The sequence below is a fragment of the Penicillium atrosanguineum genome, assembly GCF_028827265.1.
Source record: "Penicillium atrosanguineum strain IBT 20685 chromosome Unknown utg000008l_segment0_segment0, whole genome shotgun sequence".
Taxonomy (NCBI): domain Eukaryota; kingdom Fungi; phylum Ascomycota; class Eurotiomycetes; order Eurotiales; family Aspergillaceae; genus Penicillium; species Penicillium atrosanguineum.
The window spans coordinates 1,236,617-1,252,537 of NW_026623140.1; the positions used below are offsets into that span (position 1 = coordinate 1,236,617).

At 49.4% G+C, this 15,921-nt stretch overlaps 9 protein-coding genes across 9 annotated transcripts; 3 read left to right on the plus strand and 6 right to left on the minus strand.

Moving 5' to 3' along the window:
- Positions 1 to 765: 765 nt before the first annotated feature.
- On the plus strand, positions 766 to 1,223 carry N7443_009966 (60S ribosomal protein eL30; the record flags this gene model as incomplete). Its single annotated transcript, XM_056890022.1, has 4 exons — positions 766 to 798; positions 873 to 968; positions 1,006 to 1,068; positions 1,128 to 1,223. 4 exons carry the CDS (start codon positions 766 to 768, stop codon positions 1,221 to 1,223), a joined length of 288 nt encoding a protein of 95 aa, XP_056736513.1.
- A 473-nt stretch (positions 1,224 to 1,696) lies between these two features.
- Positions 1,697 to 2,652, plus strand: N7443_009967 (60S ribosomal protein uL16; the record flags this gene model as incomplete). Its single annotated transcript, XM_056890023.1, has 3 exons — positions 1,697 to 1,741; positions 1,955 to 2,130; positions 2,202 to 2,652. 3 exons carry the CDS (start codon positions 1,697 to 1,699, stop codon positions 2,650 to 2,652), a joined length of 672 nt encoding a protein of 223 aa, XP_056736514.1.
- A 479-nt stretch (positions 2,653 to 3,131) lies between these two features.
- N7443_009968 (Polyamine transporter 4) lies at positions 3,132 to 3,537 on the minus strand (the record flags this gene model as incomplete). The annotated part of the gene is made up of 3 exons (XM_056890024.1): positions 3,132 to 3,178; positions 3,249 to 3,387; positions 3,451 to 3,537. The coding sequence occupies 3 exons, from the start codon at positions 3,535 to 3,537 to the stop codon at positions 3,132 to 3,134; spliced, it is 273 nt and encodes a 90-aa protein (XP_056736515.1).
- An 879-nt stretch (positions 3,538 to 4,416) lies between these two features.
- Positions 4,417 to 5,571, minus strand: N7443_009969 (Dyp-type peroxidase; the record flags this gene model as incomplete). The annotated part of the gene is made up of 1 exon (XM_056890025.1): positions 4,417 to 5,571. One exon carries the CDS (start codon positions 5,569 to 5,571, stop codon positions 4,417 to 4,419), a length of 1,155 nt encoding a protein of 384 aa, XP_056736516.1.
- Positions 5,572 to 5,981: 410 nt separating this feature from the next.
- N7443_009970 (SDR family NAD(P)-dependent oxidoreductase) lies at positions 5,982 to 6,800 on the minus strand (the record flags this gene model as incomplete). The annotated part of the gene is made up of 1 exon (XM_056890026.1): positions 5,982 to 6,800. One exon carries the CDS (start codon positions 6,798 to 6,800, stop codon positions 5,982 to 5,984), a length of 819 nt encoding a protein of 272 aa, XP_056736517.1.
- A 461-nt stretch (positions 6,801 to 7,261) lies between these two features.
- Positions 7,262 to 9,394, minus strand: N7443_009971 (Zn(II)2Cys6 transcription factor; the record flags this gene model as incomplete). The annotated part of the gene is made up of 1 exon (XM_056890027.1): positions 7,262 to 9,394. The coding sequence occupies one exon, from the start codon at positions 9,392 to 9,394 to the stop codon at positions 7,262 to 7,264; it is 2,133 nt and encodes a 710-aa protein (XP_056736518.1).
- Positions 9,395 to 9,664: 270 nt separating this feature from the next.
- On the plus strand, positions 9,665 to 10,564 carry N7443_009972 (SDR family NAD(P)-dependent oxidoreductase; the record flags this gene model as incomplete). The annotated part of the gene is made up of 4 exons (XM_056890028.1): positions 9,665 to 9,688; positions 9,755 to 10,135; positions 10,184 to 10,322; positions 10,377 to 10,564. 4 exons carry the CDS (start codon positions 9,665 to 9,667, stop codon positions 10,562 to 10,564), a joined length of 732 nt encoding a protein of 243 aa, XP_056736519.1.
- Positions 10,565 to 10,744: 180 nt separating this feature from the next.
- On the minus strand, positions 10,745 to 13,506 carry N7443_009973 (fungal specific transcription factor domain-containing protein; the record flags this gene model as incomplete). Its single annotated transcript, XM_056890029.1, has 5 exons — positions 10,745 to 11,168; positions 11,225 to 11,462; positions 12,107 to 12,918; positions 12,965 to 13,141; positions 13,469 to 13,506. The coding sequence occupies 5 exons, from the start codon at positions 13,504 to 13,506 to the stop codon at positions 10,745 to 10,747; spliced, it is 1,689 nt and encodes a 562-aa protein (XP_056736520.1).
- Positions 13,507 to 14,249: 743 nt separating this feature from the next.
- Positions 14,250 to 15,799, minus strand: N7443_009974 (uncharacterized protein; the record flags this gene model as incomplete). Its single annotated transcript, XM_056890030.1, has 5 exons — positions 14,250 to 14,328; positions 14,391 to 14,972; positions 15,032 to 15,145; positions 15,202 to 15,568; positions 15,667 to 15,799. 5 exons carry the CDS (start codon positions 15,797 to 15,799, stop codon positions 14,250 to 14,252), a joined length of 1,275 nt encoding a protein of 424 aa, XP_056736521.1.
- Positions 15,800 to 15,921: the final 122 nt, after the last annotated feature.

The following is a 15,921-nucleotide window of genomic DNA, read 5'->3' on the forward strand; positions in this document are numbered from 1 at the left end:
AGGCCCGTGGGACACTCGCAAAGGTATATAAGGAGAATTGGTTCTTTCAGTCTCTTGGAATAGACTGCGACAAGGAAAAGATGCCGGGGTTGAGGGTGGTGGTACTGAGGAAGCGGTCAAAAAGCAAAGTGGACCGCCCCCGGTGGAGTGCCCGTGTACAGACTGGGGACCAGGAATGTAATGAGCGCTGTCAGAGATTGAGTGCTTGCCACATGGTTGGAAGCCGGAGAATCATCGAAGACGGGACGTCATCTGAGAGCAGCGTGGAATGGCAAGAGAGGAATGCAAAGTTACTGATTGCAGTTGGGAGTCACGCTCTTATTTTGGTGAGGAATGCGGGATCTCCCTTACTGGTATTTTTAGATACCCGCAGTAACGCCGACTGGAGGCTGGGTTACGTACGAGGCAAGGAAAAAACAGCAAAGGGTCGTAAATATGCTGGACAAAGAGGAAAAGGGTGAAAGACAAGCTGAGACTCGTATCTCCTTTTAGATCGAGGACAAGTACGCATGTTTCATCCGGGGCGGAATAAAGGGTCATCGATGCCTGAGGCTGTCAAGCTTAAGTTTCAGCAAATACGTCACGTGCTGTCCTGCGTGACATAAGCCAGGACCCGCGGATCGGAAAAACACGATGTTCCGCCCGCACAATCACAGTTTCGCTTCATCTCGACTCTGCATCCACTCTTTAACCACGATAGCCGGAGCGCATTTCTTCCCATTCCACTACAATCTTACCCGAAGTCAAGAACTTCAACGCGCAGAGATGGCCCCCAAGTCCAAGAAGGGTTCCGACAACGTGAGTGCTCTTCCGCCATCTGTCATTTGAAACAAAAATTTGTCCCGAGCGGTCAGCTAACTTTTGCGATCCAGCTCAACTCCAAGCTTGCCTTGGTCATCAAGTCCGGCAAGGTCACCCTGGGTGCTAAGTCTACCATGAAGACTCTGCGCTCCGGCAAGGCCAAGCTGGTCATCATTGCTGCCAACACTCCCCCCTCTCCGCAAGTCCGAGCTTGAGTACTACGCCATGCTCGCCAAGACCCCCGTCCACCACTTCTCCGGCAACAACGTGAGTCGCATGCAAGACACAGATGTATGGAGGCGAATAAAGGCTAACAAAGACTACAGATCGAGCTCGGTACCGCCTGCGGTAAGCTCTTCCGTTGCGCCACCATGGCCATCCTCGATGCTGGTGACTCCGACATCCTCACTGCCAACCAGTAAATGGATGCGGTGAAGGGGAGTAGTTGAGTAGTTGTCGGTTGGAGGATTGTACAGTGATGTCTCTATGAGGGAATCATGGTGCATATAAAATAGTGATGAGCTACGAAACTCCACAAAAGAAAACCCAACATCTTGACTTCTCACATTGATATGATATCAGTCTCAGTCTCAGTAATCCGTAATACGGTAGAATTTGTAATCTAGCATTGTCCGAGTCATAAAGAATCATATTATTGAAAGTCTCCGGGTATTGTAACTGTACCTACTAGCCCGAATAGGACAAAGCGGGGCTCGGCAGAGACTCTGATTCGGGGATGTGTTAGGGTTAGGGCTGTGGCCACTTCGCTGCTTGGAAATCAAAGTATCCCGTGACTGTGCCGCCCTTTTCTTTTCTCTCCTTCGATCCCTCGCCAACGACCGACATCCAATACCCAGTTCGCAGGAAGTGCCGTCCGACTCAAACAGCACTCACAATGGCCCGCCGTCCCGCCCGCTGCTACCGCTACTGCAAGAACAAGGTGCGTCGCCGATATTTGTCTCGTGGGATTTTTGTGTGCGGAAGCTCGGTTGTGGGGGAACGCATGAGGCATCATGATCGTGACTATCTGCGAACGCATCGCAGGTGGTCTGATCGCTGAATGCGCTTTTTCCCACTCTGATTCTCGAAAAATCCGAGGCGGAAAATTTGAAATTCAAGAAAACATCCAAAACTAACATCTGTTTGCGTATAGCCCTACCCCAAGTCCCGCTTCAACCGTGGTGTCCCCGATGCCAAGATCCGTATCTTCGATCTCGGTCGCAAGAAGGCTTCCGTTGACGACTTCCCCAACTGTGTTCACCTCGTTTCCAACGAGTATGAGCAGCTGTCCTCCGAGGCCCTCGAGGCTGCCCGTATTTGTGCCAACAAGTACGTCACCCGTCCTGATCTTTTCTCTCGCTCGCTTCCCCACCGTTCAATATCTAACATGTATTCTCCAGGTACCTCGTGAAGATCGCCGGTAAGGAAGGTTTCCACCTGCGCGTCCGTGTCCACCCCTTCCACGTCGTCCGTATCAACAAGATGTTGTCGTGCGCTGGTGCCGATCGTCTGCAGACTGGTATGCGTGGTGCCTTCGGTAAGCCCCAGGGTCTCGTTGCCCGTGTGAACATCGGTCAGGTTCTCCTGTCCGTCCGCACCCGTGACGCCCACCGTGCTACCGCCATCGAGGCTCTCCGCCGCTCCATGTACAAGTTCCCCGGCCGCCAAAAGATTATCGTCTCCAAGAACTGGGGCTTCACCCCCGTTCGCCGTGAGGAGTACGTCCAGATGCGCCAGGAGGGCAAGCTCAAGCAGGATGGTGCCTACGTCCAGTTCCTCCGCGGCCACGGTCTCATCTCTCAGAACATGAAGCGCTTCCCCGATGCCTACGAGAACGCTCAGGAGGCTTAGATGGTCGTGTGTTGAATCAGAATACGAATGCAAGAACAAAAAAATTTCGATGTTCTCTTAACTGTCTTCCATAAAGCTTGGTATCTCGTTTGCGAAACTAAATGGAGTTCTTCCATGGGTCTTACCTATATTCATGATCGTAGTGGGTCGAGTAGTAGTTGGTTGGATGTCAATATGATGTAGATCCCTTGGGATGCAGTAGTTCATGTGGGTGCAAGCTTGGACCTGCTCCACCTGCCATTAGCATCCACTTGACCTCAATGCCACTTTTGGAATAGAGCTGCCGGCGAGACCCATCGAGATGCTTGATTCTGTGCGGCAGCCGCTCATGGACCCGGGCCATCTTTCTCATGTACGAGTCTGGAGTATCAGGGCAACTATTTTTTCTTGAATTTGCTCTACGAATAGTGAGATGATGTACACCTTCGTTACAAGACGCATTCCTCAACATAACCACATCTTATCTCACAACGTCGCTCTCACTGCTCGTATACACCACAAACCTCCTTGTGCAATGACGCCGCGGCTGCAGGAAAAATGGGTTAGCATCATGGCGAGATGAACAGATTCAGAAAACAAAGAGTTAGGCGACTTACTATCAATATCTTCCTGGATACAAGATTTCTTCAAACATTCCCCAACAGCATCCCTGAACGCATCACTGTGACAAGTGCAAGAGCTATCGACATAGGAAGAGCAGCCGGCCACCCCAGCGCCAATAGAGAGGCACATGATCTATCGAGAAAGAGATGGTTAGCATAACTTGTCGGGAGTCAAAGATCACTTCATCTTGCATACCAGACACTGGCTGAGGTCCTCGTCAGGGAATTCAGCAACCGAGAAGGACAGCAGGGCTGCCAGGGGAACGAGTATTGAGAGCCTCATATTGAGATTGCAAAAGATGGTAGCTATGGGGTGAGCAGATTGAGGTGCTCTCTAGGGGTTATTATATGATGAGGTCCCGTCCAGGCTCACATTCCTTGACGCGACTCCCTGGTGATCTGCGGTATGGTAACATGGTATCTCAGGAATGGAGGCCCAGACAATCGGTTCGGACCGAAGTCAATCGCGCGCGACTGGGCTGGGAATTAGCTTGACTGGGCTTGGTTGCTAGTTCCCAGGCTCCGCAGGGTGCGATCTTCTGTTCTAGAGATCGGAGGTATTTCGATGTTCAAACCAACGCGTCGGGACTTTGGAAATATCTCTTCTTGCCATTCTTGGACTTTTCATAACTCTCCGCGAGAATGACCTACCCGCACCAAAGATCAGACGAAGCTTGAACATTCTGTAGGTGCTGGAAGATGTGCCTTTCGATGCGTTGGTACAAACGTAAACAGTACAGGGGCAGTCCAGTAAAGGATTGCCTTGGTTAAACCATTTGGGACAACCGCGGATGCAAAAGGGTAATGCTACATCGACTTTTCCACACTTTCCAATGTCATTGTTGTGTCGTTGAGTAGATTCCCCGCTTCATTTGCCTTGGTTTCGCCAATTAGACCCTCAGAATCTACACTGTGAGCAAGAAACCTTTGCTGAACTCTTCACCACCAGCATTGCGTTAGTAATACAGGAGAGATTCAACCAACAAATGCACGGCTTAAAGAGTGAACGAATGGTCAACGGTTGGGTGCAGCCATCCGATGTCACGGTCGAAGCCTTCGAGCTCCTAGCAATCATAAACTTCGAAATTTGATGCAAGGAGCCATGAGATATGCAGTGTAAATGCAATATATTCAGAGTACTATTCTGCTTGACTGAGTAATTTCAATCCGAATCTAAGCTGGCTAAGAAACTCGCCGAAGGAGCAAAGAATGTGACGCCCGTCAATGGCTTCGAAAAGTCAAGAATGCGATCATGCAACCCAGGCGGCTCTCCAACAAACATGCGCTCCATCATCTTCTCAATAACCCAGAGGCGGCGCGTATAGCCGATAAAGTAGGTTCCGAACTCTCCCGAGCCAGGAGATCCGAACGGCATATTATCACGCAGGATATCATGCTCGTTCCCTTGATCATCCTCGATCGTAGTAAGCGTCTTATGCGAGCGCTGTCCAGACTCTGCATCGTCCAGCTCGACATTATCAATCTTCGTTCGGCCAATGACCTTCTCCTGCTGTTCAGTAGAAAGATCTTTCCATCCGGGTAAATCGTGCGTGTACTTTTGAACAACAATATAGCTTCCACCCTGGACAGACGTGTCTTCCTCCGCGACAAGAACCGAAACTGGAACAGCCGGACCGACGGGGTTGGCTGTACCGTCGACAAAACCCAGGAGGTCGCGCACGTCGAAGTAGCGGAACCCGACTGTTTCATCCACGAGCTCGACAGAGTCCCCAAGCTGATCCATCAACTGTCTTTCAAACTCGAAGCAGATGTCTCGGCGCTCGGCGCGAATATGGAAGAGTAGATCGCCTGGTGTAGAGACAGCTGTGTGTTTGGCACCCTTGACCTCCTTGAACGGGTGAAGCTCCGATGGGCGCGGCTGGCCTGTGAGACTATCCCATATTTCACTGCCGATGCCCACTGTGCAGGCGAATTGGGAACTGAGGTCTCGGATTGAGACATTCTTCGCTAGACTGTCTAGACCTGCAAGTGTCGAACGCACTGTTTGAATAGAGCCTGGCTTTTTGGTGACCGTCACGACGAGGAAGGTCGCGCACGAAGTCAGAGGTGCATCGACGCGCTGAGGCTCGATCGGTACACGCTGGCTGCTCATGCTGACTCTAGGCAGTTGAGGAGATTTCTGGTAAGGGATGCGGGGTAAGAACGACCGGCGACACTTTGCTTGAGTCGAAAGTGATTTATGGGCAGCCTCGTCGAGTCTGAACGGGCTGCTAGCTGTAATTCGAACGGTAGGATAGATCCGAGCTCGAATTGAGGTGCTGAAGTCTGTGACGGCGGGAGTCCCAACTCTGCGCATGGTTATGCTACGTCGAGGGTCTTTTTTGAGACTAAGAAAATGGCCCTGGAGGAGCATTGGCCCAGATTGCTTATTTCGAGAAGATCATGATTGGTTCATAGTTTCTACCATGCGGGTGGGAACTTATCTGCGAATGAAGCAAGTCGATGATGCATCACTCGATGATGAGATCAGACCGCAAGCGGATCAGCCCCACATGGGGTGATTGTCCTTCCCTTTTGGGTAATACTATTTTTCGTCAAGTCAAGTCAAGTCAAGTCAAGTCATTGTTATTGTTATTGTTATTGTTATTGTTTTTATTTTGTCTAGTTCAGGGGGGTAAATATTTAATATCTTTGAAGACTACGGGAGTGTGATTTTCAAACTGTGGCTGCTCGTAGAAATGGCATGATTTCACAAATGGCGCCCATTCAACGTGACACATAACCACCATCCACACTCAACGCAGTTCCAGTCACAAACGAACTCCGACCCCCAGACAAGTATAGGACCCCATCGGCAATCTCTTCTGGCCGGGCCATCCTCTCCATAGGAACCGCTGTACTAACACGCTCCATCATCGCCTTCAGGATCTCAGGCGACTTAGTCGTGAGAGGGGTCTCGGTGTATCCAGGGCAGATCGCATTAATGCGAAGTCCCTTGTTTGCATAGTCCTCCGACGCGGTGCGAGTCAGACCAATAACTGCATGCTTAGTAGTCGTGTACGCCGTTGACAGGGTAATGCCGACCAGGCCCTGAATAGAGGAGAAATTGACAATAGAACCCCGCTGCAATGGCCTGCCGTCAATAACAGAGCGAATAGGCTCCTGCTTCAACATAATTCTCGCTGCAGCGCGCAGGACATAAAATGTTCCATTGAGGTTGACGTCTAGAATGCGTTGCCAGTCTGCTGTCTCCGCGAAAGCTGCACCGCCGAGATGCTTCATTGCGATTCCGGCGGCGTTAACGACATAGTCAAGGCGACCAAATGTCCTCGCGGCCTCATCGACAACTTCATCGACGCGCTTCTCGTCGGCGACGTTGGTGGGGTAGATCTCGACTCGGCAAGGCTTGGTGTGGCCCAACTCGCGTTGCTTTTCTTGGATCTCGGACTTGACTTTCTGGAGTGCTGCTTGGCTTAGGTCCAGGAGGGCAATACCGGAAGCACCGTCTCTGACAAATCCCAGAGCGCATGCTCTGCCAATACCTGATGCGGCGCCCGTGATCAATGCGATGCCGGAGATATCCATTGGAGCGGTCAATCTGAATCGCGGAGATTTCGGGTTATAGAGAGTATTAGAAGTTGTAGAAGATAGACGGGAGATTCAATGATGATTCCATAATAAATTGGGGCATTACCGAGCAATAAGTAAATCGTGGTGGGTTGGAAGTATACCAACTCCGATGTGGGGTTGTCGCGGAAGCCTGCCTAAATGGATTGCGGCCTTATCGATCTATTACATGTATCGCCATTATCGCTCTTGTGCGTCATAAAAGATAGGTCTCTGATATATAGGTTGTCATAAGCTGCGGGGAAGCGCATGTGATTGTCATTCGAGACTGATATGAAAATGGGTCGGTTTCTATTGAGATATTAGTGTACGTGGATAGGGAGATGAAGATAGAGGAAATCGCTTGAATATATTAGATGTTATAGGAACCGCTTACTAAAATATAGATAGATCTTCGATAGTATAAGTCATCAAAGTAATTATAGCTGCGGCTGTAACGACCCCGATTTCTTCATCATATCCAACCAAGTAACACTACTCCCGTTCGCACGTCGTTTCTCCTGCCAGATCTTCTCCACCGAATCCAATGTCCGAGTAAAGCAAGAAAGCCCACTACGTTGGCCCGAGATCTCAAACCATGCGGAAAATGATTCTTGCACATTTGTATCTTCCGCTTCGCTCGCTGCGATGAAAGCAGGCCAGATAAAACCAGCAGAGCCATGAATAACACTGGAATCGGCATATTCGCATTGAAGTAAGCAATCGCGAACACTAGCGACTTTTTCTTGCAGCATAGATGCATCGAGGTCATAAATGCGGCGGTAGAAATAAATAGCTAGTGCATGGCGCATTGCTTCCAGCATGCTCTCCAGAATTTGCTGGTCGACAGAGGACTGTTGGCTCGAGAATGCAACTGTTTCTGGAATGTGCTTTGGAAGCTCATTGATATATTCTTCCAAGGCCTTTGCGCGGCTGATATAGTCCTTCAAGCCAAGGCTACCTGGAATATTTTTCTCGGCGCCATCTTTCTCAGTGCCGAGCCTGATAACCAGTGACAAAAGAAGGAGCCATGGTTCTGGGATACCAAATATCTCAGGATAGAGGGTAGCAGAAAAATGCCCAGGTCGTTCAAGATGGAGGTCGTTTTCGCCTTCTTCTCTGTCTCGAACGCGAAGCATCTCCAGGTGAAGATTCTTCCACTTGTACAGGCGAAAGGATAGACCGTCGACGCTAGCTGGTGCAAGGCCGCTAGACTCAATTGCGCGACGGACATGTCGGCGCTGAGTTGAGTTGGCGCCGCAGATGAAAATGCTCTCGTGGAACATGCGCTCGAAGACATAGCAATGATGGAGAAGACGAACTTTGCGGGACTTTTTGCGCTTCAGACCTTTCATACGGATGAACTTTTCCGCTTCAAGAAAGTAGCCTTCTGCTTGATTGCGATTGCCACACAAATTGGAAAGTTGTACCATGGTGAGAATTGCCATCAAAATGGACTTGTATTTGGCTGGTTTGGGGATGTCGTATGCTGTCAATAGCATCATTCTGGCGTAATTCTGTGCCTGTCGGAGGTATGTGCGTCCTTGGTTGAGCCACGATTGGGACTGAGAAACACCACTGAGGCTGAATGCGCTGATTGATAGAGTCCCGTAAAAGGCACATAAACTGGCATGGTTCATCTCTTCTCCAAGTGCCAGTGCAGCCAGGCAGTCTTTCGTATGGGGTATGAAAAGTATATGCCAGGGGGTCTTCTTGTGTCGTACAGGCGTCATAAGACTGATGACTGTCGAAGAGTAATGTTTGAGAAGGAAAACTGCGTCCTGTGGGATGGCGTTGGATGAGCCTGGAGCAGAAGTAAAGGATGTAGGAGAGATGGGAGGATTGCAGTAGTTTCCCGGCATGAATGACCTGATTTGATAGCCTTGTGATGATGAGGGCGCTTCGGCGATTCGACTTTGATCCATTATCATTTCCAACAAGTCTGGAGATCTGGGCGTAGTACCCTGCTCGGGCTGTTCGAGAAGGGATTGGATGAAGTCTGGCGACCACTGCGATATCTCAGGGTCAAGAGGGAATGGGTCTGCCATTTGGACGACATCCTGTGAGGGGCTGCTATTGCGGCTGTCTTCTGACTCCACGAGTGGCAGAGGATCCAGGAGAGATTCAATCTGAGTTGTATCATTTTGGCACTGTTGCACTCTAAAGACCCCGAACGGACCAAGAGATAATTGGATCTCATCAGGTGCGGCTGCTCTCTCGCCCTCTTCATCGATCTGAGATAAAAGTCGTTGGGTTGATGCAGGCGGCGCGATCGATACCAGCCACTGACTCATGCGCTGGCGCTCCTCCTCAGTCAACAGAGGCCGACGGAAACGAATCTTACTACCATTATTCTTGGAATCAAAGAAGATGTCTTTCTTGTACCCGGCGCATGGTAAGCCGAAGTAGTGGCACATGGAACATGTCGGACGGCCCTCGTCGCATTTCACATGGCGGCTTCGACACTGGGATCGATCAGAATTGATCATCAGCCGGGATATTGGACTCACCGTTGAACATCCTGTAAATGCCCGTGTGTGTGATTTCACCTCACGCTCGACACGAGCTGCCATATTTGCAATAGCAGAATAGGCGATGCATCTAATGCACCTCTCTCGCCTTGCGGGGGAAGCGATAAGAGTGGGTTGTGGATCCCCGATAGCGCTCACTTTCCCGATTTATATGTGCGCGCTGCCTTTCCTATTTCGTCTATTGTATCTATACTCGCTTGCATAGAATGCCGATCTTGAAATATATCAACCCCGCGATGCTGGGTAGTTGAAATATTAATTTCACGCGATAGCCGGACATCAGATTTCATTACATAATAGCAAAACACCACAATGGCATCCTTTGAAGGCAAAGTGGTGAGGAATGAAATCTTGCAATCGACTATGATAAGACAAAATAATAACGAGGATGGATTTGATTAGATCGCGATCACCGGTGCAGCCTCCGGCATGGGCCTCGCCACTGCTAAACTGATAGCCTCGCGCGGTGCGATCGTATCCCTCGCCGATATCAACGAGTCCGCTATGAAGGCAGCGACCGAGTCATTGACGGGCAGTGACAAGCACATGTACACGGTCGTGGACGTGCGTCATAGTCATTCAGTTGATGCATGGATCAGGTCTACTGTCGAAAAGCTGGGAAAGCTGGATGGCGCAGTAAACATGGCAGGAGTCATCAGCCCGGCAAAACCGATTACCGAGGAAACAGATGAGACATGGAACTTCAATTTCGAAGTGAACGCGCGGGGCGTATTCTTCTGTCTTAGAGCGCAGTTGAGAGCCATGGGCGACGGAGGGAGCATCGTGAGTGTTCACAACTTGTTCAAGCTTATTACGCTAATCATTGGGTAGGTTTCAGCTGCGAGTGTCTTCGGCCAATTTGGATCTCCTGGCGTATCTCCGTACTGTGCCAGCAAGGCAGCTGTCATCGGGTTATCGAGAACCGCGGCAAAGGAGAACCAGAAGATCCGTGTTAATTGTGTTTCCCCCGGTAGGTCTTTGTGTTCCATGGTTGAAAATAAAACAGTGTTCATATTAAGCATAGGCTCCGTCAATACGCCAATGTCTCAGGGCGAAGACCCCGAAGATGTCAAGCGTGGTTTGCAGGTCACGGCCCAGAAGCGACGGGCTGAGCCTGTCGAGGTGGCTAACGTTATCGCATTCTTGCTGAGCGACGAAGCATCCTTTGTGACCGGCGCAGTCTATAACGTTGATGGTGGCTGGGTTTGTTAATTGAATCGCCAAACCTTGACAATCATGTAATATTATGAGCCATTTATAGGCGCCGTAATACTCATGTCACCGCACTTGCGCACTGTATACTCGACCAAAAAGCCAGGTAGATAAATAGCTCATTGATATGTTGGTTCTCCAAACAAGAATCAACATATTGGAACAAATTCCAGAAAGACATCATAATGTAGTGTCAATAAGTGACGGTGTCAGGAAGACGTCTTCGAAAAGATAGGTGAATGGAAATGTGGAATTGAGCACGGCCGAATTCTCATCATGTAGAAACCGTCCATACAACGAAGTGTCTCCCTCTGGAGCACGGACAACATCCTCACTAATAATTGCAGGGTCACCTGTTTGCTGGGTCGGTTGCGAACAACACAGTTCATCCTTCTCGCAGTCCGAAAAAGATACACCAGAATATCGCCTGAACATTGATGTGAAAAAAGGGTAAACCGATGCAATGATTGGCCATGAGGCCCGTAAGTCTTTGAGAATGAGCAAGCAAAAACGTGCTCGATGCTCTGAAATCGATTTGACTTGTGTGTCTCCTTTGCTGGTGTTCACGATATGGAAACAGACTGACGCCATTACGGCGGGGAGCCTATATAGAGAACAGATCAGTGGTTCTCCTTGCCTTGTAATTGAATTCAAACATACGCATGGCCAGCAACGGAAAACAAATTACCGCTCGTCGCCAAGTCCTCAAGCATGCGGAACAATCTTGTGCATATTTCAAATATGGGAGAGCCAGGGCCCATGTTCTGTGCAGCGTCTGGGCACTTCCGATGGAAAAGAAGTTGATATTGGCTGTTGGAATGGTGAGTGGGTAAATAAGTGAAGTAATGTTTCGAGACGTTACAAACACGAAACTTGAAGAGATTGGGAAGCGGACGTACTTGTAAGTCAGTTGAATCAATATGGCCCACACACTTCCGCTCGAAGACGTAAATTGTAATTCGGACGGAAGCAGTGTGGACCAATATGAGATTCGCTCAAGAAAGTTGTTCGGTGAGAGTGTAGTCCCTCCACATGGCTGCAAAGGATGGCAAGTGTTCACTGCGGACTCCTTTAGCAACGCTACGCCTTGAATGGACCAGTAAAGAAGATCACAGGACAGCTAAAAAGACTTAGCAAGTTCATACCTGTTCTAGCAAGTTGAACGTAATGTATCACGAACAAAACTTGCTCGTGGACTGTTTTTCCAAAAGAATCATTCAGATTGGGGCCCGATGGTTCTTTGAAATCATCCTCTGTAAGTGTCGATATTTCACAAAATTTATCTTGTAGATGCGGTACCCTATCGAGACACATAGACAGGTTGACGTCCGCGGCCTGCACGTGGGTAATTTCAGCTAGGGTTTAACAAGCAAGCGTCGATAATTTGCACAGATAGACACGGACATAAATTATCCACCATAACCTTCGCCATAGCCTGCGATGTCTCAATTGAAGGTGAGAATACGATTTCCTGAAAAGTATTAGCACACCTCCGGCCATTCGCACAAGCTCTGGGTTATATTACGTACAATCTATCCATACCAAGTAATTGCGCCATTCCTGCCGTTATACCCAGCCAATACCATGGGTCTTTCTGTTCGAGGGGATCACTCCACCAATGGGAAAGAAGGAAAGTGGCTTGTATGACCACAACTGCATCAGTTTCATAGCCTGTATCATAAATATCTTTAGCTCGATTGTAGAAAGTGAGGCTGGCCACATAGCGGGTTGCAAAACCAGCTTCGTCAATGACCGAATCAGGGCAGTAAATAGTGGCAACCATGTATATCGCATTCAACAACAAATGTGGCACTGTGCCTGTTTCAATACTTTTCATGAAATCAGATCGCTCAATGACTGACAGCGAAGGAAAAGGGTGTTGGAAAAAGGCGTTTAGTAGAGCAGCGCTTATATCTCCCGACGGCAGGTCGAAAGCTCCTTCATTTTTGAGCCTCCCGATGGTAGAGCTTCGAAGTCCCTCGACATGCTCTATTGTCGGTGAACCGAGCCACTCTAACATGGCTCTACGAAGGTACTCTTCGATAGGCAGGACGTCCGTGGCGTTTTGACCTGGGTAGCCAAATTCTCGAATGAGATAATTGATGTTAGATGGGTCGGTCACATAAGGAGTTCTGCCGCTGGACCGAAGGGCTGGTAGAGACGACATTGAACCTGTTCCGGTATCGCTAAGTCTGACATGAGGTCCTTCATGGTGCTCTCGTCGACTATCAAGGCGCTCATTGATTCTAGAGTGAGTTGGCCCGGCATCTCCAACGGTTGACGAAGCCGGCACGTTCGGCAGCACAGGCTGGGTTGAAGTGGTGAGCACGTCAGCGAACGGCAGTTTCCGGTGTCTGCCAGAATGGTTTAGCCCAATTATCCACCATTTGGAGGGAGCACATACCGTCCACGGCGGGAGAGTATGGGTTCACAGTTGATTCGGGCAGTCCGACACTGAGAACAAGACTTGCCTTCACTTCGGTCGCACCTAACTCGTCGCTTATGACATCGCCGGCAAGCAACTTTAGCTGGAATATTTTGCGGCATGTCAGTCGGGCAAGTTTGGATGCAGACACGCTTCATGGGCACAGTAGCTGTCCGAGGACGCAATCGCGGAAATTCCATAATTGTCAATCTTCGCGCCTCAGGCTGCGAAGCGCCCCACGTAATCGCCGAATTTAGACATAATTGATTGGTTGATACATAGCTGCCCCACCAAGTCGCCGAATTTCACTTTCTCCAATTGGTTCTGCTGTCTATGAATGAAGTAACCAAGTAATACTTAAAATGAGGAATAATAACTCGACACAATCCTAAGTCCTTCTACTGCCACTTCAGGGGAACGCATCTGTGCAAAAATATGTTTACCTGCCCAAGAATCCTGTCACAAGTCAGACTACCTACCCGAATATCATGTCAACCACCTTCATCATCGTCGGCATCTAAATGTCTTTCATCAATAAGACCGACAGCTTCTCGCTGGGTTAGCATGGGTCCGGGGCATACACATCTATCGAGCAAGTCCAATGGGGACCTGCAAGCACGACAAAAATTGCATCCCCCTTCCACGACATTCAAGAGCGAAAAGTCAGGAGCGATCGGCTATATGCTGTAGGTCTAGTCTGCCTAGCCGCTATTTCGACTGGTATGCTAACAAATCCCTCACAAAGAGCAAAATCCGACCAGCTTGTGAATTGGGGCAGACAAGGGTCCCTATGGCCATTGACCTTCGCATTAGCCTGCTGTGGCGTCGAAATGATGGGGGCATCGATGCCCAGATACGATCAGGACCGACTAGGAATCATCTTTCGCGCATCACCGCGTCAGTCCGATGTTATGCTAGTTGCTGGTACGGTATGCAACAAGATGGCACCCGCATTGAGGCAGCTTTATGACCAAATGCCAGACCCGAAATGGGTCATCAGCATGGGAAGTTGTGCGAATGGAGGCGGATACTATCATTACAGCTATAGTGTTGTGCGCGGAGTGGATCGCATCGTCCCAGTCGATATTTATGTGCCGGGATGTCCGCCCACTCCGGAGGCTCTGTTGCAGGGCATCTTTCTGTTACAGAAGAAGATGCGAAGGACTCCCGTGACAAGGATGTGGTACAGGAGATGAGAGATTATAGAAAGTTCAGATTCTACATAATCCACTAGTTCAATTGCTATTTTTAGCACCCTGGTCAGACCCCTTGCGCGCTGAGAAAATCAAAGATCATCTTGAACGCCTTTGGGGCCACTTTGTGCAGATTGAGACTGTGCCTAACCTTCAATGTTAGTGGGAAGTTCAAAACTCATATCACGAAAGAACATTCCGCACTCACCCGGCAGGAAGGTCATCCACCCACTCAACAGCTTTGGAGCCAGGGAACATGGCTGCAGTAGCATCAAGTAGGCCCACGCAATTTCCGCCACATGCAGAAACGTCATATTGACCCTGCAGAATGTATACCGGAGCAGTTATACTTGTGTAGTCGAGGGTGGTATTCAACAGCGACGGAAGCTCGCCCACAGCAAAAGGCTGAGTCGAGACCTCAAACGCCCACTTAGCTATCGAGTGATCGAAATAAGGGCTGGCAAAGTAGATGTATGTTTCGGAATATAGATCAGCGGTACTGATATAGGCCGAGTCAAGATCTCCCCAGCGAGCGGCGTCCAATGTGTTGGCTACACGCAAGTTGGAGCCGGCGAGGAACGGCCCGAAGTAGGTGAAAGTGCCCGTGAACCCTGTCAGCACTAGGGCGTCAACATCAACCTGACTGGCGGAGGCGGATGAAATATATGAGCCGTAGCTATGGCCGATGAGCGCGACTTTGGAGATGTGGGGAATCTTGCGGGCGTATTCCACTATTTTATTCAGAACGGCTGTCTCGACTTGGAACTGGGCGTCTGTGAGCCCATTCACCCTGAATTTGTTGTGTGTCAATTTGGCTAGAGTTTAGTCACTTTTGAAGCTGGCACATACTTGGAAGATGAACCCACGCCGATTCGGTCATAGCTCAGTACCGAATACCCAGCTTTGACAGCAGCGTCAATGAAGCTATATTTTCCTGCACCAGGCAAGGAGGGATCCCAGTAGCTAGCACGGAAATTTCATAAGCATTTCACAGGTATCCACCGGACTGTGGCACATACAGCTTAGATTCTAAAATGCCGTGCGTAAGCACCAGCATAGTCTCTCCAGTTCCGCAAAGCGTGGCTCCGATCATATAGGTGTTTTCCTCATCAGCAGTCACATAGTTGAGGAGTGAGAGTGGATCGGCCGATGTACCTAAATCCCGTCGTGTGAGGTTGAATACCAGATCTACTACGTCCCAATCATTTTCGACGGTGGCGTTGATGATAAAGCGCGGCACGGTCACGGGGATGGGGATATTCAACTCGCGACAGGACGCTCTAGAAGAGGGCAAAGCCCAGCTACCAGCAGCTGAAATTGCTAACAGTAGGAAAGAAGCGTGCATGACGGCAGAAGGGTAGAGGACCAGGAAGATGAGAAGTTGATCTGTAATGAGAAATTATTCTTCGTTCGACCCGGTGGTATTTATAAATGCAGGCATACTGAGCAATAGCTCTAATTATTGATTAATATATCAAGCGCACTATAAACAAACTGTGCAATGTGCAGCATTGGCATGTATAGTTCTCCATTCTCATACGTGTGGCACGGGAATTTTTGGTAAGCACGGAATTCGCCGAGCTCGCCGAACTCCCGGTACCCCTTGGGAAGATGCATCAGCACAAAGAATCCAAGCTCTTGAAGACGTTGTAATTTCCAATATTCAACACTGCAAATCCAAAGCGGTCAATTACCGAATTTCGATGGGGGATCATAAATGAGAAGCCAATCCTAATGAG